This window comes from Tigriopus californicus, chromosome 8 (genome assembly GCF_007210705.1).
Source record: "Tigriopus californicus strain San Diego chromosome 8, Tcal_SD_v2.1, whole genome shotgun sequence".
Lineage (NCBI taxonomy): Eukaryota > Metazoa > Arthropoda > Copepoda > Harpacticoida > Harpacticidae > Tigriopus > Tigriopus californicus.
In genome coordinates this window covers 5,100,195-5,123,290 of record NC_081447.1, presented here as the reverse complement: position 1 = coordinate 5,123,290, position 23,096 = coordinate 5,100,195, and the positions used below count along the sequence as shown (strand labels likewise).

Sequence of the window (23,096 nt, the reverse complement as noted above, 5' to 3'; positions counted from 1 at the left end):
ATCGCCAAGGGAGCCAAAATGGAACAAGCCAGGAGAATTCCAGAGAGCAAGTATATTTTGAAGGGATCCGTGTCAAAGTTCTCGTTGTCCTCCGAGACGATCACCTCAACATCAAGCAGATGTCCGTCGTTCCCAAAGGTGCTTGGTCCCGTGAGATTTGGCTCTAGTCTTTCGGGTCGAGTTCCAATTGGGCAGTAGTTCACCCCACATGAGTTCAAGTCCCGGAGATTCGTTTCGTTCCCAGATTTGCCAGAACCAAGGACTAGAAAGAATCCGTTCCCTTCATGAATTGGATGCATGTTCGTCATAAATAGATCTAGAAGGTCTCATCCTTGCGTGTCGCATCCGAAGGACTAGATAAATCAGTTGTTGGTAGAAAGAAGCATGTGCCAAAGGATGCATGTCAAAACTGGGTTCCACTCCATCTGATTATTTATTCAAGGAGTTATCTAGGCATTAATATATTGCGGCATTTCCCAACAATTTTGAGTGCGGCTTTTGTTTTTAGTTTCCATGGAATGGATGCCAGGATTCGGCTTGTAATTTAAATAATCTTTTGTCTATTTACATGTGGATCTTTGAAAGATGGTTATGATGAAGTTTAACTAAGAGTATCGCCATAGAGGATCTGACTCATTTCCCTTATCTCCTAATCACTACCTTTTAATAATGAAAAAAAAACAGATTTCTTTAAAAACACATGGCACTGGATATTGGATGGCATTCTGTGCTCGTTGTGAGTTTTCAAAACAAAAGCCATAGAAAAGTCAAATCATGTTATCAAAGCACAACTTACATAAGCATTTTCAATTGTCCCTGACGTGCGTATTTTCTCTGTTGGTCCAAAAAAATGTACTCTAGTAACCCGGACCCTTTTTTTACTTTACTTTACTCTACTTTTGGACCCCAACTTTGGAGTCTTAAAAGCCCGTTAAGTAAAGTTGTTGGAGGGATAAACTACCAGAAAGGGACCCATAAACTGAACGGACGTGTTCCAATTCATTCATAAGACTCGCTTCCGTCATGGTAAGGAACACTAGTAAAACCTCTAACATTTTCACATTAACGTCAACGACGCAGTGGTCTCATTTCTTACTCAAAGAACTGGCAATGTTGCCCCAGATTGAGGCACACTGGAACAAGAGGAAAAAGATCCCAAAGAATCGTCCAACAACCGCGTCTACGGATTGACCACTCAATTGGCTATAACGCTTTCCGGCCTGAAAAAAAAATCGTCTGAGCATGAATGAATGTAATTACATGTTCAGGTCTAATGATGCCAAGGTCTACGGCCAGAAGTTGCCTTCTCGCCAAGAATCACTTGCTCTAGGCCCTTGAATCATGTCTGAAACTGATTAATCATTGGGGAGGGATCCTTTTTGGGTGAAAAGATCACCAGTCCACAGCAGGTTTACTCTGGGGTTAGCTGAGTTCATGACACACAAAACTTGTCCCGAAATGCGGCAGATATTGGAGATCAACAAAAAAGTAGCCGACATCAAGTGTCGGATTATGGTCTTTTGGGGATTCTAGACAATCCAATCAAGATGGATTAATTCATGTCGTTGATGCAATCTTGAGATTGATCCCGGTACATAACGCTCCTCAGTGCTTTCGGGGACTACCTGGATCACAAGTGGATGGATCCAATTTGGCGTCGGATTGGCTCCATGTGTTTCTGAGTATGAACACCTCAGTAAGCTTTTCGTTCCAGGATCAGAAACAAGTGATCCAATAACATCTCTCCCGTAAATACTAACCACTATTATTACCGGTCTATTTTTGGGGGCGAAGTCGATGTGTCAATTCTCGAGAATCTGATCTTACCTCGGAAAGATAGGAGCATTTGGCGATCCACAGCGGAGCCGCCGCGATCCCAACCAGACTGGCTGTGGGAATCAGGGTCCAAAAAGTCGCATAGAATTGGGCTGCGATATACGTGGAATAGCATGCCATGGAGAATATCATGGCCCATTTGGTATTGATCTTGTCAATAATGATATTAGACAAGAACAACGTGGAGAGCACCAAAAAGAGGTATGTGGCAGCGAGAGAAAAGCTTCCGATTCCATCCGTCTAACGGTGAGAAATACGAGTAGATCTGACTTCAAAGCTTCACTTGGAGATTGACAGTCTTCTTACCTTGTTGATGGAGGATTGAAGGGCTGTCACCGAGCTGTAGGACGTGAATAAAACCATGAAACCCACGGAAATGATGATGACATTCCTCATAATAGCTCTTTTCTCGGATCTCGTCGCCTCCATGGTCACACTCTGAACGGTTGAAGTACACAAATGGTTTTCTGTGGATGATGCCAATGTCCTCTCAAAACTCGAGGGTTCGATGCTCCATGTGATCAACAATCAGAGATGGTGTTTCTACACAACAGGAAGCTAACTTCAGACTCTTTTGACGTTGGACAAGTACGCATTGTTCGTACTCAAGGAGCCCCATGACCATCTTCTCATACGTAGTATGTACGCGTATCTATGAAGAGGGCAAGGGCCTATTTGAATCCACCACACGCATGCACAGTTGCACACGGACGTCAAAGCAAGAAAACGAATGCAGGCTGGAATCGCAACCAGAGTCCTTGAAATGAATATGCCCCTGTGTGAGCACGTCTGACGGACTCGGAGATGTTATTATTGTTACCATTCTTTCCCAAAGTTTGTCTCACTGTGGAAGGAAACAAGTTTGAGCCTTGTTTAGGTTGGCTACGAGGGTGATAGTTGAAGTATTGTTAGCGGATAACTTCTCAAGCTCGTTCTGTCCTTTCCTTCATATTTTTAGCTTTGAAGATTGACCTTGATCAGGTATGGGCTAAACATTGAAGAATTCATTTCCTGCGGAGGCCACACGGGAATACAAATTAGGCCCATTGGCTTGAAATAGAAATCAGCGTTTCCTCGGTGACGTTTTACCTGGAAGTTGCCCTAAGGGACTTAATGGAAGGACCGTATGTTATCACTAGGCAACCAATGTGTCGTACATACATGTATGTCTATTTTGGTTAATGATTTTAGCGTAGTTGAAATGATACAATCTAACAAAGGAGTATATGAACTAAAATCGGTTTAATGTGAGAGACTCTTGATTTAAAGGAGCAATACAAGAATCTTATTCTTTAAGTTTATAGTAAAACAAATGATGGCCCAACTCCAAAATAATGCATAACATTTACCTCCGTTCTCGGGTCATCGATACCTGTAACAAAAGGATTGGACATGACAATTGGCGAATTTGGGCCAGTTTGTGACAACAGCATTTTTAGGTCCCAAAAATTCACACAGAATGCTACCATACGGTATATAATGATTATTGGAAAGAAAGAAATGATAATGTATTGTGACACAATGAAAGCCGCAAGGCCACCCAAGGTGTAATTACCAGAGTGGTTAACATCACACTCGGTTTTGTATTTCGCAATTCAACGGAATTTAAAGGGGATTTGAGGTAACCCAGCTGCTCTAACAAGCGATCGAACTTCAGTATGTATATGATTAGAATCCGAACCATCTTAAATTAATTCAATATGTCAAATCTAAAGCATTGGCTTAAGATTTTTATGATTGTAATAGAAGGGGTCAATCTTGCCCTAAACTGCCTCTTTCCATTTATGCATCCGTCAATGGGCGTTGGTTAATAGTGAATTCTGATGTCCACTCTTCTAGTTATACGCGTACGTCTCTGTGCTAGGTTTCAACTCTGTGTTAAGAAATGCGGTCTTCACTAACATTTTTTTAACCCAGTTCCGACTGGTTATTAGATCTACAACAATATTTCTCCTTCTTTACTATAGTCTTTGCATTGTGCTGTTTTTGTGACATTTTGATAATTACACGAATTTTATGCATTTTCGTCCCATGGTGATTGAATTTGTGCCCAAGAGAGAAAATGTTTAGCATTTGTTACAACGTTTCTTTTTCATTTAACTTTCAAATCCCTCAACATAATCTCAAATTAACCAAGTTTGTATTCTAGATGAGTGTGAATAGATCCTATTTTCGAAAAGTCTAAAGGTGGAAACTATTTTCCTTCGAAGAAGCCATTCGGGTCTCGTTCTTTGTAGAACATCTTCATCTTCAATGACAATCAAATATGTAACATCTTTTTTTACCATTCCCCAGTACTTTTAAGGGCAATCTTAACAAAAAAAAAATCTATAGATGAAAGTGCAATCAGGACAAACACGGATGAAGCTACTTTACTCTCGAGCACAAACAATTTTGAGATCGTTGATGCACTAAAATGTTGCCCTTTGAAACATATTTGGCCACACATTTTGACTCCACTTAAGCTCAGCTAAAATAAGATCACTCATCAAAAATTCAAATTTGTTGAGTACTAGTTGGAGCCCAATTTTTCGTTAAAGCACTGCTTTTTTATCACTATTTGCCTCTGAAGGGCATTTCTTTCTTCATTCAGACAGCATCTTCATTCTGCCCCATCTGTCAAGATATAACAATATTCAACTCGAAGGGTAAATCCATCAAATACCAAGGATTAAAACGCAAAGGCTGCAAAAACTTATGAGTATACTGTAGCTGGGTATCTATGCAGCATGTGATAATACGGTTACTGTGGCTATGAGTACGCAAAAATGTACAGGGTTACATCCCATTCGAGTATGTACCATGGAAATTTCGAAGTCTGAGCAAATAAGACAATAGGCACCTAGTAGGCCTCATGGTGGTTCCGAGCCAGCTCGAACCCGTTGGGCATGAATTGCCTCGTATAAACCTTCCTCATTTGCCCAAGCCGTTCCTATTGACCCAAAACCTTGAGTCAAACAAAGCTCTGGCCACATCGCATCTCTTTTTCGGCGACTCCACGTTCATTGTTCCGGCCATGTTTCGAGAGACACATACATGACTGAACTTGCTCCACAAGCGATGCCTGCTCTTATTTCTTGGAACAAGAGATAAAGTAAGCAGATATGCCATTCATTTGGGTGCGTTTGGTGCTCTTGGATGTGATGAAACCTGCATTCCAACTTTGTTCCAGAAAGAATGCTTTGGTGCTTAAAGCATGCTCGCTTACAACGCAGTTCATGCTTCATTTTATTTATTGTAAAGTTTTTTGTTCCGTCGATTTCTTTCGTGTTTATAAAGTGACGTGTCAGCAATTCTGGAGGGCTTTCAACGTTAAGGCCTGAAACTTTTCCACTTGACTACAAACTTTGACAATCTTTTTTGAAAGCATCGATGAATTGTGTTCCAATTTTATACCCTACCAAGTTCTTCTACTTGTAAACGGGAAGGAATGATTGTTTAATTTTCGGTATTGTGTATCGGTTGTGTTTTAAACATAAAAGGAATTATCACTGACTTCAAAAGAGCATCTTGTCCTTTTGTTATAGACGATGATAACATGCCATTTGGCATCAAGTTTGGATTTAGTCAGCCTGAGTCACATTGAAAGAGACACATGTTTGCAATTTTTTTTAATTCTTCTGATAGACTGTACTCATTGATGAATTGCACATCGATGTAACATCGAAAGCAAACTTGTTCCCCATGGTTGTCTGATTCAATTATGGGAGGCATTGTTTCGACGATTGCGTTCAAATTTTTGGCTGTTTTCGACGAAGGATAAGTTATTTAGATATTCGTTTCAAAACAAACTAATTCAAATGTCCTCGGGTGAATTTTGGACCACATTCCAAAGGGCTGCAAGACATTTGTCGTATATACGCGGCAACCCTATTATCTGACCCTTGCCGTGCAGCACTTACAGTATGTTCCCTTAGTGATTTCTATAAATCATTTGAGGAGTGTGGTACATGTTCAAGACAAAAAAAATACGGGGTCAACACTTCAGTTCTTTTTTTAAATCACTTTATTTCACGAATCAAATCCAACGGTCAATCATTAAAATGAATAAGCCGGCCATCGTCCCATGTTTGGTTGACCTCACATCACTTTACTTTCAGTTTCTGTATATAAAAACATTTACCATTGATATATCTAGCAAATGGAGACGTATTGTGCATCACACTTATTCTCCATATTCTTTATGTAGCAATAATCCTAAACCAAATGAGATAGAAGAGAAGTAACCATGGATTGATTCTATCAGGATACTGCAACCCACAAGTCAAGTCAACCCCCAGTATTAACAAGAAGAGTGTACAGATCTATCGGATTTAATTCGAGTTAGCAGAGGTGAGTTTTTTACATGCTCCGACCTCTGACTTAAGGCCTGGACGGTACCCAGAACGGGCATATGCTCGCCACTTTGGAAAAGTTATACTTATACCGGTTAACGTCCAAGCTTCAAACTCCGAGGTACGAGCTTTAACAAACAGGCCCCAGGGCATAAGTAACGAATTTGCAATAATCTCATTACATCTTAAAATAGTGCAAATCTAACTCGGGGTTAAGGTCACCTGAAAGTTTGAATAGCCAAGAAAAGCATTGATATTGTTCCATAGGCTGCCAACACTGAATATATGTAGGATGAAAACATACAGTATGTTGTGAAACGTTTATAAAAGAAACGAAGAAAAATAACGCTATTATCCAGGCAACTTTAAAATCCTATTGACAAATCCACACGTTAAGATAGCAAGATTTATTGTCGTTTCATATAGTTTATATGACAAAGGTACGTTAGAATCAGTGCTACTCATGGTGTACTCAGATTTGATTATTGTGGGATGTGTTTGCGTGATTGCGATCTAGTCTACGAGCTCGTAAATTGTATGTGTATGTATATAGACATAAATGGATCAACCTCGGCGCTTTCTGAACTCCATGGCCTCAATTATCAAGTAACCAATCATGCCCGTCGACAGAACACCAATCATTACCCACAATTTGGAGTAGATGCACACGTTGTTTTGAAGGATGTAGGCCACAATGAAACCCAAGGATTCCCAAAGACGATAGTTGGAAAAGGCCGCTTCTTCATCCTTTTCGAAGAGAACTCCATAGAGCGCTGAAAAATATGAAGTAGATTCTCGTACACATGTGAGTTGATGGACTTGGGGGCTGGGATGCCTATTTTACCAACGGACATGGTTGGCGCCCTATATTTGGTCTATCGCTAAAACTACTCGATCTTTCTAAGGGTAACGAGGAGGCAAAAAACAAGCGATAAGCAGATAATTGAAGTAGACTTGCTTGGCTCATCCTATTACAGCGTGGTACATCTTAGTATCTTGTACATTCTACTACAGTTGAGGTCGATTGCCCCGCTTACTATTAAATCTGTTTAAAATGTAAGGGAAGTTTAGTTTCAGTGCAATAGATGCATTCTATGATTAATATATTCATATATATCCCACCTTCGGAGAAAACCCCTAATGGTAGCTGAGTGGTCTAATGTACCCGAAAGAGGCACGACGTATTGTCAAGCTGTGATTTTGATAGACCAATTTTCACCTTTGTTCAATAAAATGGCTTACTCATTTGTAACCGTTTTGAGCTTTCGTGAGTAGGAAAATGAGAAAATGGATATATTTCCAGGTGGATGCATCGAGTCAGAAGAAAAGTTCTGTTCATAGATACTTCCAGGTAATGCAACTCTTTTTAACGGCCTGAAAAATATTTGTTTTTGCTGAGTATAACTCAAACACACGAAAGTGTATGTTGATGTTGAGCACTAACCCGATCCGAAACCTAAAAAGTCATAGCCTTGTATGGAAGCCTCTACCGAACGTCATATGATTTTCTTGGATTGATTGAGGGAAAAGGCTTATCAATTTTTACTCTTTACCAGATTTATAAAGGTTGACTATCACTATTCAAGTACTAACGAACTCTGAACAAGTCTACACAAAGCCAATCATAAAGACACATAATTAAAGCATCATTGCTGTGGGATGATTTTTTTTAAGGTGCCGCCTTTTGAGTCAAATATTCATTGCAGCAGATGTGCAAAATGGTCGAGCAGGTCCAAAGATGTTTTACAAGGAACATTGAAGGCTCATTTGAGAGGGCTCTCGTATTGGCAGAAATTAAAGGGAGTGGGATTGGACAATGTTCAGAGAAGGTATGAAAGATATCTGATGTTATATTCACGAGCTTTGTCCCAACCCGGGTTTAGGATCAATTCTAGTGACAATAAAGACTTAATGTGGGTTTTGAGAGCACCCTCAAGCCCTCGAGAATCCAGGCTAGTTCGAACAATGAAGTCCACCTCCCTTTTTTCTCATTGTACAATCTGCTCCCCTCAACTATTCGTAGGGAATATGTAGGTGTTGATCCTGTAGCAGGATTTCAGTCAGACTTGGACAAGTTTTTTGACTAAAATTCCTGATCACTGTTATATTCAAGGGCTACCCAGATCCGCCAACTTTAATTGGTTGGTCTACCAGATAATATAAGAATAAAATGTTAAGCAAAATATATGTAGGTTTTTTCGTCTTGAATTGCTGGGAATTGTAATGGTAGTAGTGGTTAGGAAGCCCCCCCCCCAAAAAAAAAAAACTTCAACCCTCACCCCTTCACACAAGGGACCTCCAAAAGGCTCAGATCAGTCAGATTTCACAAGCACCTCAACAGTTGTGCAAATTACGGATCATTGATTCTCAATAAGCTCAAAATCGATCTGGTCAAAGGTTTGAGGTTTGAGCCCCAAAATTTGGGTATAAAAAGGCTTGTTTGACCGATTGATTAATTTAGATTTGAGAGTTTGCGCTTTAAATCCAATGAGCACTCAAAAATGATACAAATTGTCTCATGCAGGTGAAATTTGAAAATAGTGTGACGCCATTTTCCATTGCACTTTTTTCAAGAACTGTTTTCAAAAGGCTTCTTTGATCATAGATTTGATTTTCATGTTTCACGTACGAAGCAGTAGTCTCTAACAATTGGCGTTCCTTCATGGACAATTTGGACCCTTCTTGAAATATCTTAATTCAAAACTATCATCAGTTATTTGATTAATGTACTTTGTAAAAGTCAGCCAAAGAACCTTTAGTAAATGTAAAGAAACTTGAAAAGGCTTGGAATCGATGACCTTTCTTAAATCAACACATTAACCTCTTCTTTGCCCTCATTTGACTTTGATTTCAATCATATTTGCAAACTACTTTAAAAACGCTTTGTTCACTATTAATGAGAAATTAGCCCTGAGTTGATCGTCATGTATTTGAATGTGGTCAAAAAGATGATTCGATATGTGCTACTACCCACCAAGCACACTTTCATCTGAATATCTTTGGACATTTTTTCTACCTTATTTCGTGGACAATAAGGGATATCAAACTCCAATAAATCTCCCCTCAAGTGTTACAAATTTATAGTGTGTTTTTGTTTTCAGTCAACATGCAATGCATTTCTCGGGCTTTTCTAAAAGCTACAGGGAATGCAATCCCCAGTGCTATTAAGATGAAAGGTTATAATTCGTCTATATATTATCTTTCAATCTTTATATGATAGTTGGTCTACCCACGAATGTGAGTTGCCATACTGAGCTAGTCCTTAAATGTAGGGTTGATCTGGAATGCTATCTAAAAATTTGTCCAAGTCTGACTTGAAAGATGCTACCGGATCAACAAGTCCTACGTATTCCCTACGAATATTAGCAGAGGGAAGCAAGTTAAACAATGAAGGAGCCCGAGAAAGAAGAGAAGTAGACTTCATTATTCGAACTAGCCTGGATTCTCGAGGGCTTGAAGGTGCTCTCAAAACGCACATTAAGCCTCTCCGGTCATTAGAATTGACCCTAAATCCTGGGTTGGGACAAAGCTCATGAATGCTTTTGAAAACGTACAATATCAAATACCTTTCGTACCTTCTCTGAACATTGTACAGTCCCAACTTGTTTAGTCTCTCTCAATACGAGAGCTCTCTCATTCCTGTGATGTTCAGAGTGAAACATCTTTGGAATGGTTCGACCTTTTGTAAACCTGCTAAACACAATGGAGCCCAAATGGGTGAGGCATATTCAAGATGTTGTTGAACAATCGACTTGTACAGACTTAGCATCGTGATGCTGTCTCTGGACTTAAACGTGCGATATATCCAACCACACATTTGAAAAGCTTTACCCACCTTCAACTGAATATGCTCATCGAACTTTCCATCATTTTTGAGGACCACACCTAAATCTTCTATAGATGAGGCCTGTTCAATATCTTTGCCTCCATTGTCAACGAGTGGAGTATTCAAAGGAGTTGACCCGAAGGTCATTGAGCGGAATTTCATTCCGTTCAGGGCCATATTACTCTTAGTAACCCAAGAATAGATTATTTCTAGGTCCTTTGCAAGGCTAGTGCAATCTTGGCCATTCCGACCAGAAACTAACTTTATATTGGCAGCATAAGAAAAACCGGCAGTAATACTAAGGTTTTGAAGTGGGGCAATGAATATCATAAAAAAGAGAGGCTCTAGGATGGAACCCTGGGGAACACCTGACTTGACATCACGTACGTCACTAAGGGATCCCTCGACCCTAACAATTTGTGTCCTATCCTGAATTAAGCTTCTTATCCAATTGAGACCCTTGCCTTAGATCCCCATGTCATGAAGTCTATTCACCAAAAGGCCATGATCTGCTTTATCAAAGGCCGAGGCAAAATCATGGTAGACAACATCAACCAACTCGTGCCTTTCCAGTCCCTCAATGAAGTGCTCTAAATGCTCAATCAGTTGGGTAACCGTGCAAAATGTGCTCGGAACCCGAGCTGTCTAGGAGAAAGGGACTTCATTGACTTCAAGAAATTCAACAAGTTTGGACTTCATGTTCTTCACAAACACCTTTGCAATATTCGAAGTGAGAGATATCGGCCTATAGTTACTGGGGGCGTATTATCTCCCCCTTTTAAAAATTGGAACAACGTGAGCCAATTTTACAGAAGATGGAAACTTGCCCTGATCCAAGATGCAGCGCCTCAAGTACGAGTAAAACAGGAGCAAAAGCCATTGGGCATCTCATCAGAAACTGAGATGTCACACCATAAGGACCAGGAGATTAATGAGGTGCATTATTTTTCTTCCTGGATAGATGTGTTCATAATCTGTTTTTCTCGCAGACATTTATTGAACAACTGTGAGGAACCGTATGCTGATGATACGCACAATGAACAAATAAAAAAATTGAACACTTGTAGTCCATTGCTGTCCACTGTTGCTCTATCGGGCTCTTTTACAGTTTTCTTATTTATTGATTTGAAGAATGACGCTTATTTTACTGAATTCGAACAACGCCTTTCGTATTTACGGCGTCTCAACGTCACTCACAAGGCCTCCACAAATAAGGCGAGCACAAATTAAAAAACTACGGAAATTGAGGACATAATTCAGACCATCAAAAGACTCAAAAAGATTGAATAGGAGGTATGTGCATGGCTTTTGACTCAAATCTTAGAATCTTCGCATCCATCAACAACCAGTCACTCACAAAGAACGGACTCTTGCATGAACAAAAGGCTGAGAAGATAAAGGACGGAAAATGAAAAGAAACTTTAAGAAACAATTTGATTACCCTGCAATGCACGGGGAAAAATTCCCTGTCTGTCCGTGTTCTTTAAGATTATTGATCCAAGCGCTTTCCACCTCCACCTCCATCTCACTGAACTCATTTTGGATAGAAATGAAGATGAGCACTTACCATTTATTTGAGTTTGCCATACTGCGTCAGCCACGCCCCAAAGAGCGGCCAGAATGTAGAAAACATATTGCTCCTCAGGGTTGGGACTCCAGGTGAAGAACACCACGATCACAACGATGTTGACCAAGGTACCAAAGAGGAAGATGGGAACACGGCCCACTTTCTTGATGAGAAACCCGAAGCTGAACGAACAAACCGCATCACTGACACCATAAGCAATCACCACATATCCGACATTTTGAACGCCGTAAGCACACGAGACGAAACCCTGGAACCCAGGGTATACCTTGCTGGTTAGGGCATGATAGATCAAACACAATCAGTCGCGGTCAATTGAGTACTTACGGCTGTGAAATCCGCACCAAAGAAACCTTGCTCGATGCCCGACCAGAACGTTAATGGAATCACCAGAATCTGATACGGTTTCGTCATATGCTGGAAAGTGGCTACCAGCAATTGCAGACCACTCAGCTTCTCGCGTCCATCATCCCGTTCGTGCTCGCCATATCTGAAATGATTGGAAATGTGGATAAAGGGTGTTCCACGTATCTCGACTTACGTGTTTGACCTTGTGGAAAGGTACAGAGCTCTTTTGTTGTCAACCTACATGTTTTGAATTGTTATTTAGGGACGAATGAGACCCTACCTGATATCAAGGGGAGAAAGAAGTAGATTAATAAAATGGTTATGAATTTTAGCTTGACTTGAAAAGGAATGTCATTTCCAGTTTAACGGCTTTTGTAATGCTTTTTGCACAAGTGGCTTTGATGTAGCTGCATATATTTCTAAAGCTGGAAGATGTTTAGTAAGAATTTTCTGACAAGGACGAAAGGACAACGTATTTGGAAGTGTTATTGAATTGTTTTGAATTTTCATTCTCATTTGAGGGTCAGGGCTCTTCCAGAAACACAAGCCCCCTGTAGAATTTGGAACATTCTTCCATTTCAAAGGCGAAGATTCAGTTGCTAGCTCTAAAAACAGAGGTCTTAAATTATACTCATTTGAAACAAACCGGGCACATAATCGTAATGTTGGAACATTCTGGAACCTGAGAGCAATTTGGGTCTGTTCCAAATTCAAATTCATGATGAATCGTATTATTCTTGCCGACAGAATAACCAAAATCTAAATTCATTTCATGACTTCCTTCATAGTGTCATCAACAATTATTTACTATCAATAATAAATGGAAACTGGTAGTTTCTAGCCTGCAAGATCAAAATACCAACATCCCTTTCACAATATGATCGAAAAACTATGAACAGTACTCAACATCACAAGGGTAAATTGCCTTCTATTCCAAAGCAATTATGAATTGGTTGGATTTATCAATAAGACTAAATAATATTCGAAATTATCCCAAAATCCAAGCTCATTTTAGAAACAAGATCAAAATCATGATGTGGACGCTTTTTTTACACTCCAATTGCAAGCTTGTTGTCTCATCCCTACTCGTACAAACTAGCTAAATGGATTAACGTGATGATGCCAAGCGTTTTTGCTTTTGCCTTACTGAACATCCAGCCCATCCAGATATTTTGATATCAACCAAATTCCATAAACATGAGTTCATGTCTTCTCACCTGGATAATGGATCCACAAACAGGGCGACAACAGTGGCACTCACAAGGGAACAAGCCAAGTAAATGCCGGCCAAGGTATAAAGTTTGGTTTTACTGGTGGCGAAATTGTCCTCTAAATCCGGTTCCACATTCAAAGTCGTATTGATCGAAGGGAGAGGAGCAGCCTTGGGACAATAATTGACCCCACAATATTGGAGTTCCTCGCGAGAGATTTGAGCCACTTCATCGCCGGAGGAAAGAACTGAAGCGGAAAAGAATGTGAACCCTTTGTTAATTTGTCTTTACGGATATTCATGATAAGTGCTCCAAAACATGGATGCAAATGGCGAGTGGCTCAAAACAGAGTGATGTTTTTGCCAAAAAGCATCTTGAAGCTCAGACATGTTGCATTCTCTCGTAATGTTCCATCCCTCAATGGAATGCTGAAGACGATCAATGCTTCATCTTTACCGTGTGGAATTGGGACGGCAAGCTCCACAAAACATAATAATTGAGATCGTAACTCAAGTCAACATTTGGAAGGGACTTGATGAAGGTTCTCAAAATATCTGATCATAACATCTACTTACAGTGCGGGTCTTTACACGTTATATATGCCATATGATTCCTCTTCTGTGACATTGCCACATACATGTTTAAAGGTTTTCCTTCTTCCCAAAAAAGTGCAACAGTTTTAGTTAAAAGCTCTATTCAGCAGGCTTTTCCACCTCGACGGAATGTTATTCAAAGCTATTATTACCCTTTTGAAAGAGATGAGTATTCCTATCATGTGGAACAACTCCTCTTTAGAAAGGTCTCGAGCAGGAGCCCTTTAAAATCTTTGTTCTTTACTGGAATGTATATACTGACCTAGCCGTCCAGGACCACTCTAACGCTGGACCATTCTATCGCACTCAATCTCTCTCTCTCTCTCTCTCTCTAATCCCATGGGAAATGCACAACTCTTGTCTTCCGGGAAAGCATCTCTAGTGTCAGGAAAGTGACAATTCAGGACTTAATCTACCTTAGTTGTATATACAGTATTTGCTCGTTTTCCTTACCCCAAGAGCTGATGAGACTGCCCCAAACGGATGCGAATTGAAAGAAGAGGAAAAAAATTCCAAAAAAGCGCACAATAATCGGTTCCACTTGCACACCAGTCACTTCAGCGTATTTGTTTCCAACCTGGAAGAAGGCCATGATAGGGTTGAATCCGGTTCCTTTTCGAAGGATCTAAACTGACAGACCCTTTTCTAGGAGCATTGTTGCCATACGGACTACTTTGATCTCTCCTCTTGAAGCGATTCGAAAACCAGGCACATTGAAGATGTACTCTTTGCTGTACGAAGGTAAATGCCATTTGTATTGTTGGCAAGATTCCATTACACATGGCAAGAGTTGCTTTCTCTTCAGCTGAAAGGCTTCTTGTCACTTTTTTATGGCATGCCTTAAGAATGAGGCGTAGATTGTCTTGACGTTTGATCTCCAACAAAGTTTCGTCTATCAAGCACAAGTCACGCTGTTTCCTTTTACAAATTGTTCTGTTGTAGTTCATAAGACAAACACTCAAAACTAAAGAAAGAACATGATTTAATACATCCGGTTCCATTTTAGGTACTACGTTTTCGCTTTGTTTGAAACACGGCTGACAAATGTTGTCCTGTATGTATGTAGGAGAGACTGAATGTGTTAGTTTTAATGGATTCAACTCACTTGTGTCAAATAGGTACATTTGGCACTCCACATTGGGGCCGCACCCAGTCCCAAAATGATAGCTCCGGGGATCAAGGTCCCAAATGACGGATAGAATTGGGCCGCAATGTAAGTGGAGTAACAAAACATTGAGAACACCATGGTCCATTTCACCGAGATGGTTTTGATGATCACCGAGGGCAAGAACATACATGAGAGCACCAAAGCTCCATAAATCACCGACAACGAATAGGTTCCCAAGCCATTGACCTAAGATGAGAGGGAGATTTTCATTGGAAATCATTGTATACATTTGTATTTGGACATTTGTGATAATTGTTGAGGTTATAATTTTGATATTTCTTTTCGTTGCAGCATTTTGGTGAAAAAGTAGAACTAGATTGGGATGTAATACAAACTCCTCAAAAATTGGTCACTTAATTTTTGACGACACGATTTCAGTTATAGATTTGTCATTAAGAATAAGTGATTTCCAAATTGTTTGGACATCGGAAAAGGAATTGGAATGGATCGATTTGGAAACCGGGAAATTGTGTTCAAAAACAGAGTAGTTGTATTGAATCACATAAAAAACTGAGTGCATTGAATTACAAAGGAAACCCAAGCAAAACTTATCATGTACATTTTCAACACTTATTGCCGCAGATGTTGTCTATATAAACAATAGACATTGTATACGAAGATCTCAGCTTGACCGATATTTTCTTTGACTCTCGCGCAGCTCGTTATATTGGTTAAATACATAATGACATTATTCACCAAGAGAATAGATAAAATATGATAAGGATCAACCTAGCCCCGGAGTTTAGAGGTCTTCACTTCAAGGCTGATTGGAGGTCAAATGATCTGATTGAATTGAAAAATTTCAACTCAGAGGGATAATTCAATCTTCTGTATTTCATTTAGACTGGCGATGTTTCAATTCTCTCGGCCGTTTGAGTTAAGACCATTGGTTTGGAGGAATTAGGGTCAAAGCTTTACTAAGAAACCTTGATCATTTGTTTTATTTAGCTTCAGGCCCAATGAGCTGTGGGTTCCAGAATGAGACTTCCTCCCACGTTCTTCCAATAACGTGCCAATCAAGGGGAAAGAAACGGAACAAGAGGTACGAGGAATCGAGGAATCTTGGCAAGTAATAGGGCAATCTTGTGTCTCTACTTTGATGTTAAAATGCCAGAACCATACGTTTATAAGAGTAACTTTTCAAGCCACCATTTCTTCTAAAGCCTTAATGGTCGGAAGGCAAACTTGTTAGTTATTAAAAGCCATCAACAAGAACATGTTGTGGTCCTCCGTTTTTAAGCCCGTGGTTGTAGCGCTTTTTACATCATGGCATCAAAGCTTTTTGCCCATTTTATACTCTGGATTGCTATTTTAGATGTATAATGTGCCAGGAAAGTTTTGAGTCCATGGAAATAAAGTATTATTTTCAATTAATGAATCAATCAATCAATACCCTTTGTGGCAACCAGCATTGCTTAGACAGGGTATCTTTGGTTTTGCATGGCCTATGAATAAAAAGAAAGGAACAGTGCATGCAAAAAAATTACATCAGCACAAAGCAAGAAAATTAAATGAAAACTAGTTTGTGAAGTTGAATACTTAAAAACACAAAATACTTACAACTTAATTTTCGGCCCTCCATGGACAAGCTGAATCTTTGCCATGACGATCCCTTTAAAATCTGTGTTCTAATCATCGCCCACCTCTTGTCCTTGATCAAAAGTGAAGACACTCTCAGGCATAGACTTGCTCTTTTTCCAATGTCCTATTCATCATCTTTGACAATAACAACAGACTTTTATTACTTTTGGGTTTCTTATGCCCTTCAACCTCAACCTCCATCGTTGTTTTTTTTTTTGCATTACGAAACTCACTTTGTTTATCGAGGACTGGAGGTTGGCCATGGATTGGAAGGCGGTGAAAAGCAACATGAAGGCGAACGAGATTATGACCACATTCTTCTTCATCTTGAAGCTCTCTCGCTTGACCTCTTCCTCAGTGAGATCTTGTCGATGAATCACTGTCTCACCCTGCACAATGGAACCTTTCCTTCCAACATTCGAGTTCATGTCCTTAGAGTCCGGCTCGAAACCGGCGTTAGAATGGGACATGGTGGTGGATGCGGATGCTTTGGTATTATAATGATAAAACTATGTAAATCTGGAGCAAGATCACTACTCGTAGTTCAAGACAATTCAAGATGAGAGAGCAGTCTCCTCACCACGGACCATGGACACTGCACAACTTAATAACGGCTCACGTGAATCTTTGTCACGCGCATTAGCTCTGGCCCAATGTCTTAAAGACACTGAATTTGAAAAACATGCTATAACCATTGACTGTTCAACCAATTCACTTGTTCTGGCAGGGGGAGGGGAAGAACCTTTCCGCTGCGATGGAGTCTTTCGGAGCTGAGTGCTGCTGGCATTGACTATTCTACCATCTCACCCCACTGAACATGACGACGGAAGACAGGGTTTGTTTCGTTTTCGTAAAAAAGTAGTTTGCCTCGCTCGGTGACAGAAGTCCGGCGGCAGTATCCCTTAGAGATGGCTTGAAGGCCAGACCCCGACAGGTCCGTACGAACCTACATGTACATGTACATCATGTACCAGGACCAGTGTATGTGGGAAGGAGGGAGGCCCCTCTAGACTATTTTTCTTCTCTCTGTCCTGCTCTGCGAGGAGTTCTATACAGCCGAATGGGTGGAGGAGGGCTCCAACTCTTCTCTCTGTTTACCTGTGGCATGCATGCAGGTAAGACAAGTGTGAGCGCAATAGCACTGAAGCGAATGGAGTGGCCATAGCAATGCACTTGATATTTTGTTTCACTGATCTCGGTATCGAGATAAGATCTCAGGGCTACGTAGAGGGGCTGTGATCGTGTTCTCTCGGTGTTATTATGCTTTTTCATAAAAGGAAGGAGCTCGATCAGACGTGTGTACTATGGTACAAATAGCAGCCGTTCGGACCGTGATGCTTTTGGTGTTGACGTTTTTGCCCCGATAAACCTGAGATATGTCCGCCATGGTCGTTTCGGGACAGAAAAAATGCCTTCGTAGTCAAATAATAACCGTTTAAAGAAGGTTAATTAGCCTATAGATATGTTTTGCAGGTGTGTAGTGAAAGGAGTGGGTGTTTGTTGAATACTTATGTTTTTGCTTTGATGCTTGAGTTACGCTCCAACTTTGCTCGATAGAAAGTGGTTTTTTCCTCAATATGTCTGTTAATGACATAATAGTGTTCCGCATCATTTGCAAGGTCTGTCGATTCAAGCTGTAGATATTAGTTTCTAAACAGAATCTGACTTTGAGTAGGAGGAAGGATAAACCAGCCCGACCGACCGGAAGGACTTCTTAGGGGCTTGCTTGCAGTACAAAAGACTAGTTTCAAAATCAATCTCGAGGACACAGAGTCAAGCTCAAAGCATTGGGTCTTTTGTCAGTCCGAGTTGTCTGTGTGTCGGCAAAATTGGATTTGGAATTACCCACCAACCTTTTGCCACACTCAAGACATTTTCCAGCTGATCCATTTGTGGGTCCTTTGAGGCCTACCCAATATTAGTGCCTAGTTGTAGGAGGATACAGGACGTGGTTCTACTGTATAATGGAGCAAGGACTATTGCGTCCACGCGTGGGGGAATTTGGCAAAGCATCAAATTATGTAGAAGTATTGGTAGAGAGAAAAAAAATCCTAGAGAGAAGTCAAATTACAGCTCAATTGTTAACCACATTAGGTTACATACAGAATCACTCTAAAACTAGCTTAAAGATAAAAAGACCACAACATTTATTAAGACTGTTGTGTTTTTACTTTGACACTTGAAAAAGTAATATTTTTGAAATGACGGCACTCTTCTCGTTATAGCTCATCAGATCAGGCCAACACAAGAACAATATTTGCTGGTTTACCCTACGCCCCTCAAAGCCTTGCTTTAATGTTGTTAACAAGTGAGCTTGACTCTTCGTCAGCACATGGCTTGAAATTCCAATGTGTCTAGACTTCCGTTTTGGAATTCAGTGGCTAGAACTCCATGGCTTTTGTGTTGACTAAAACATTAGAAGTCGAGTCGCACATAATATCAAGCCAAATCGATTTATCTTTACACATTTCCTTTATACGACAACTTTAACATCACGTTTTTTTGGGGGGGGGGTCAAAAACACGCACAGATAACGAATGTTTTTTCTTGGTTCACACATCAGCAACTTGTCGAGGTTTCCTGATCTCACCGAGCTCTTGATTCATGGTAACGGGATCGCTTTCATCTTGTCGCTGGCCCAGGTTCGAGGTTCGATCAATCAATTTCAAGATACATTGAAACGGTAGCTTGGCTCTGCGAATGAACTCCGTCCGAAACGTGTGATTCAGGAAGCAATAGATCAAGAAATTGATGGATGAGTTGATGGTCATGAGAAGCAAGGACAACGACGTGGTGATTATCACCCATTCTGGCAATTGGAAACAATGGTTGTTCACATTCTCGCGAAACGCATTGATGGTGAGCATCTCATAAAAATTGAGGACAATTCGTGGAACATTGCAGACCAAGAACAGAAGCACGATGAAGAACAAGACCAAAGCCTGACGGTTTTCTTCATTTTCATGGTTATTGGTGGCCGTGGCGTTATTGTTTCGGTTCGAATTGGCCAACGAAGAGTTGGTTCGTCGTTGTTTCATGGCTCTGTGAAAAAGAAGAAAGGGACGATTTGAATAATAATTGGACAATAAATTGGCACCTTGTAACATCTTATCTTTCACGGTGGCAACCATTCGTGGCGACCAAAACAGTTTCAAAAAAATTATGTGGGACCGTTGGAATGCCAAATGTCCGTGCTTTTTTTTTAATCAGTAGAGTATTCTACTAGGAAAGAAGGGCATATTCAAAAATGTCACTGAAAATGAAGAAATGTCAAATTTGTCCATTTCCAGAGAATGTTGCTCAACATTTGGTTTTGACAGGGAAAACTTTTTCCCCCTAAATCGATCGGTCTTTTGGTTGAGAAGAAGAGTGGTCTGAAGTCGATTCTCATTGGAAATTGGTGCTGGAGTCGGTTCCAATTTCCATAATTGGTTGAGTTGGAATAAGAGTGGAACCCACTAACTTCATCCGAGCTCAGTTACTAACATCACTTGACTCAAGAATCGATTCAACTTTCTTACATGGTTTCATCCCCAGGGCGTTCAGTAAAGTAGCTTTCAAATTTCTCCATTGCTTCAGTTATTGAGAACCCCGTGTGGACACTTCCACAATTTCTTCCCAGAAATGAAACACCTGCCCATTATGGTCCATCAAAGTACAGTTTTTTTTTCAACTTCCTTATCGCTACAGGGAATGAGATCCCCCAAAATTCAAAATGAAAGAGTTAAAGTTTGTTTCCCTAAGAATTTACTATGAAGAATGCTTATTCCGATACAATGTTAAAAGCCTTAGTTTTATCCTTTTCAGTTTGAACTTTGGTTGTAGCTCATTATTCATCCTGGTTCCCAGAAGAATCAAGGGAAGTAGATCAGTTTCTTTAGTTATTAGTTCTTCGACTTGCATTTCCTTAGGATGGTATATTTTGAGTACCTAATTGGGCTTTAGGAGAGCCAAGTAAACGTTTGAGCGGGAAAGCAACTTTTTAGAAAATGATTGGACTGGAAAAAAAATCGAGCTTGAAACGCACAACCTACTTCCCAGACAAGTGACTAACATCAAATAATTTGTCAATATATTTCATATATCATGTGAAGTAGTGCATCATTCATAACAATTCAGTTTCAAGGATATATAGAGCTTGGGAACATTCCAAATCCATTTGTGAAAAAGTCCCCATTTTCTCAAATAAATTCCAATTTTTTCAAGGCAATTAATTTCAATGAACAAGTTGGTTACTCAGCCAATAGCCCAGAGTGCATAACACGCCATGAACTTAAAAATCTTTTTGAAAATTCCTAGAAGAACCTCGTTCAAAAGGGTTCTTGCCATGAGACTGGTTAGTTCGTAAAAGAGATTTATGATAGGCACTTACTTTATCGAATTACCTGGGACATGGTAGCATAACTTTTTGAGCAATGCTCTTCCCATTGTGATGGATGCGAGCCCTCCTATTGAAGAGACCACTTATGTCCTATCAAACACGAAATGTGGAACACTTTTTTGCTTTATACACAGCTAAGAAACTCTGGAATACTTCCAGAACAATCTTAATTGTAAGAGATAATGTTGCATTTTAAAAGCACAGGCCAGTATAAAGCAATTCTCAATAACATGAGCTGAGCTCTTGAGCGCTAACTGACCTAGACACAATCAGTGCAGCTAAATGGGAATGGAAAGCTGGCAGGGATTTGGTCTTACAATGCAGGATTTAGTTCGTGATGAGTGACAAAGACGTTGGCTACGAAGATGGGTAGCATATGAAGATATGTGTTATATTTTCAACATACTTTTATATACGTCTCTTCTTAGGTTGATGGAACATGGAAGTATGGAGACCTTGAGTGCAAAGTTAGAGGGTACATTATCAGTAAAAGGGTTCGTTTCAACCGTTAATTTGAGAGAGCGTCTGAGAAAGCTGTTTTTCTTGGCATGACTTTTGTTCTCATCCATGCGAATGCAAGAAGCCCTAAAATTAGGGGAATGGAGCTCGGCCATTTCCACTTTTTGTCAATGATCTTTGAAGGATGCAGGAGCGGTAAGGAAGTACGCCAAAAATAAACGAGGAAAAACGCTCCAAAGCAATTTGAATCCAGTAGTTGTGGCTAGCCTTTAAAGAAAGTTGGATTTGATCCAAGGTAGAATTAAGGCCTCCATTGAGACAGATCAGTTGAAAAAGGATAGTAGAGTAGTTCAGGAGGTGAGGTCGAATCTGAAGGCATTTTTCTCTTTTGCAAACTCTAAGAGAAAGATGAAACACCCTTTAGGAACTTTTAAGATCGATGGCAAAGCCATGAGAAATGCAGAGGTTATCGCTAACGTGCTTGGAGATCATCAGTTCCCTAGTGTGTTTTCAAGCCCACAGGGCTTAGGAGCAACAGCCCATTGCTCTATTGATGAGTTTGTTGAGATTGGCGAGGCTAGTCAAGTTGAGCAATTTTAACGATCTGTTAGTCACGGATTAAGATGGTCCTGATGGTGTGACATCTCAGTTTCTGATGAGATGCTCACTGGTTCTTGCTCCTGTTTTCTTGTACTTGATGCGTTGCACCTTGAATCAGGGCAAGTTCCCCTCTTTTCTGAAGCTAACTCACGTTGTTCCAATTTTTAAAGGGGGAGATAAGTCGCCCCTCGGTAATAACATGTATAGGCCGATTTTTCTCACTTTCTCACCCAAACTTGTAGAATTTCTTGAAATCCATGAAGTCATTCCTCCTAACCAACACGGGTTCCGAGCATATTTTAGCACGGTTTCCCACTTGATTGAGCATTTAGAGCAGGTCATTGAGGGACTAGAGAGTCATGAGCTAGGTTCTGGTCATGAGTCAGTCGATGTTGTCTGTCTTGACTTTGCCAAGGCTTTTGACAAGGGAGATCATGGGCTGTTAGTTCACACGGTTCACAAGATAAGGTCCCAAGGCAAGGTTCTTTGTTAGTTAAAAAGTTTCTCTCATGATAAGCAGCAAATAGTTATGGTTTTTATAATTTTAGATGTGGAATCAAGTGTTTCACATAACTCTATATTAGATCCTCTCCTTTTGACAACATTCATTGCTCCGCTTCAAAAGCTTTGCAATACTACCGGTACCATTTCATTTGATTGTAAAACCAATTTACTTTCTGTGAGAAATGGCCAGGATTACAGTGGTCTGGTAGAAAGGATCGAATCAACGCTTTGTCTGTTGAGAGAAATATGACCTTGAAGGTAAAGATGTTGAGCAGATCTCGACCATAAAGGATTTAGGGATAGTCCTCCAACATAGTATAAAGTTTGATGATCATATCCAGTTTTCAAACATATTAATAACAGGCTTAAGTCCAGAGATAGTATCACGATCCAAGGCGCCCGTCAAATCAAATGCGAAAGTAGCTGCTGAGCGTACCGGGGGCAACTATTTGATAATCTTCAATTTTGGCCGTAGTTTTGGTCAATTTCGGTGAGTTCGAAGAAAAACATTACTGTCATTACAGATAAGCCGTGGACACGGGACACAAAAGTAAACAGGTGATTGGCACCACCCGATCCCTTTCCCTTGGGGATCCTCTGCTGAACGATTACTTATTCCCGGAAGCGTTTAGAAAGCCAGATTGGTCTCTCCTCTATTGTTAAGAAAAAA

The 23,096-nt window shown here is 40.3% G+C and overlaps 3 protein-coding genes across 3 annotated transcripts in view; all 3 read right to left on the bottom strand.

Moving 5' to 3' along the window:
* The window catches only part of LOC131884805 (UNC93-like protein), a 2,829-nt gene extending 181 nt beyond the window's left edge, over positions 1-2,648 (bottom strand). Inside the window, exons 1-4 of the mRNA XM_059232687.1 lie at positions 2,143-2,648; positions 1,828-2,076; positions 1,097-1,220; positions 6-262 (exon numbers count right to left, since the gene is read on the bottom strand). Of these exons, the coding sequence (XP_059088670.1) occupies positions 6-262; positions 1,097-1,220; positions 1,828-2,076; positions 2,143-2,265 (753 nt within the window). The 5' untranslated portion in view covers positions 2,266-2,648. The remainder of the gene's footprint in view (positions 1-5; positions 263-1,096; positions 1,221-1,827; positions 2,077-2,142) is intronic.
* Positions 2,649-6,562: 3,914 nt separating this feature from the next.
* Positions 6,563-17,422, bottom strand: LOC131885364 (UNC93-like protein). The gene is made up of 7 exons (XM_059233392.1): positions 16,716-17,422; positions 14,839-15,087; positions 14,187-14,310; positions 13,147-13,387; positions 11,909-12,071; positions 11,564-11,831; positions 6,563-6,943 (listed from the first exon to the last, which is right to left on the bottom strand). The coding sequence occupies exons 1-7, from the start codon at positions 16,950-16,952 to the stop codon at positions 6,735-6,737; spliced, it is 1,491 nt and encodes a 496-aa protein (XP_059089375.1). The 5' UTR covers positions 16,953-17,422; the 3' UTR covers positions 6,563-6,734.
* A 1,568-nt stretch (positions 17,423-18,990) lies between these two features.
* Positions 18,991-23,096, bottom strand: part of LOC131885365 (FMRFamide receptor-like) — a 15,032-nt gene continuing 10,926 nt past the window's right edge. Inside the window, exon 2 of the mRNA XM_059233393.1 lies at positions 18,991-19,524. Coding sequence (XP_059089376.1) covers positions 19,035-19,524 — 490 coding nt within the window. The 3' untranslated portion in view covers positions 18,991-19,034. The remainder of the gene's footprint in view (positions 19,525-23,096) is intronic.

What these genes read in the sequence shown, in the direction of transcription:
- LOC131885364 (XM_059233392.1), bottom strand. Translation starts at nt 16,952, where the DNA reads ATGTCCCATTCTAACGCCGGTTTCGAGCCGGACTCTAAGGACATGAAC. An exon ending in AATGTACCTATTTGACACAA is followed by an intron (nt 14,311 to 14,838) that starts GTGAGTTGAATC and finishes GCCTTCTTCCAG; the next exon opens with GTTGGAAACAAATACGCTGA. An exon ending in TTTGTGGATCCATTATCCAG is followed by an intron (nt 12,072 to 13,146) that starts GTGAGAAGACAT and finishes CAATCATTTCAG; the next exon opens with ATATGGCGAGCACGAACGGG.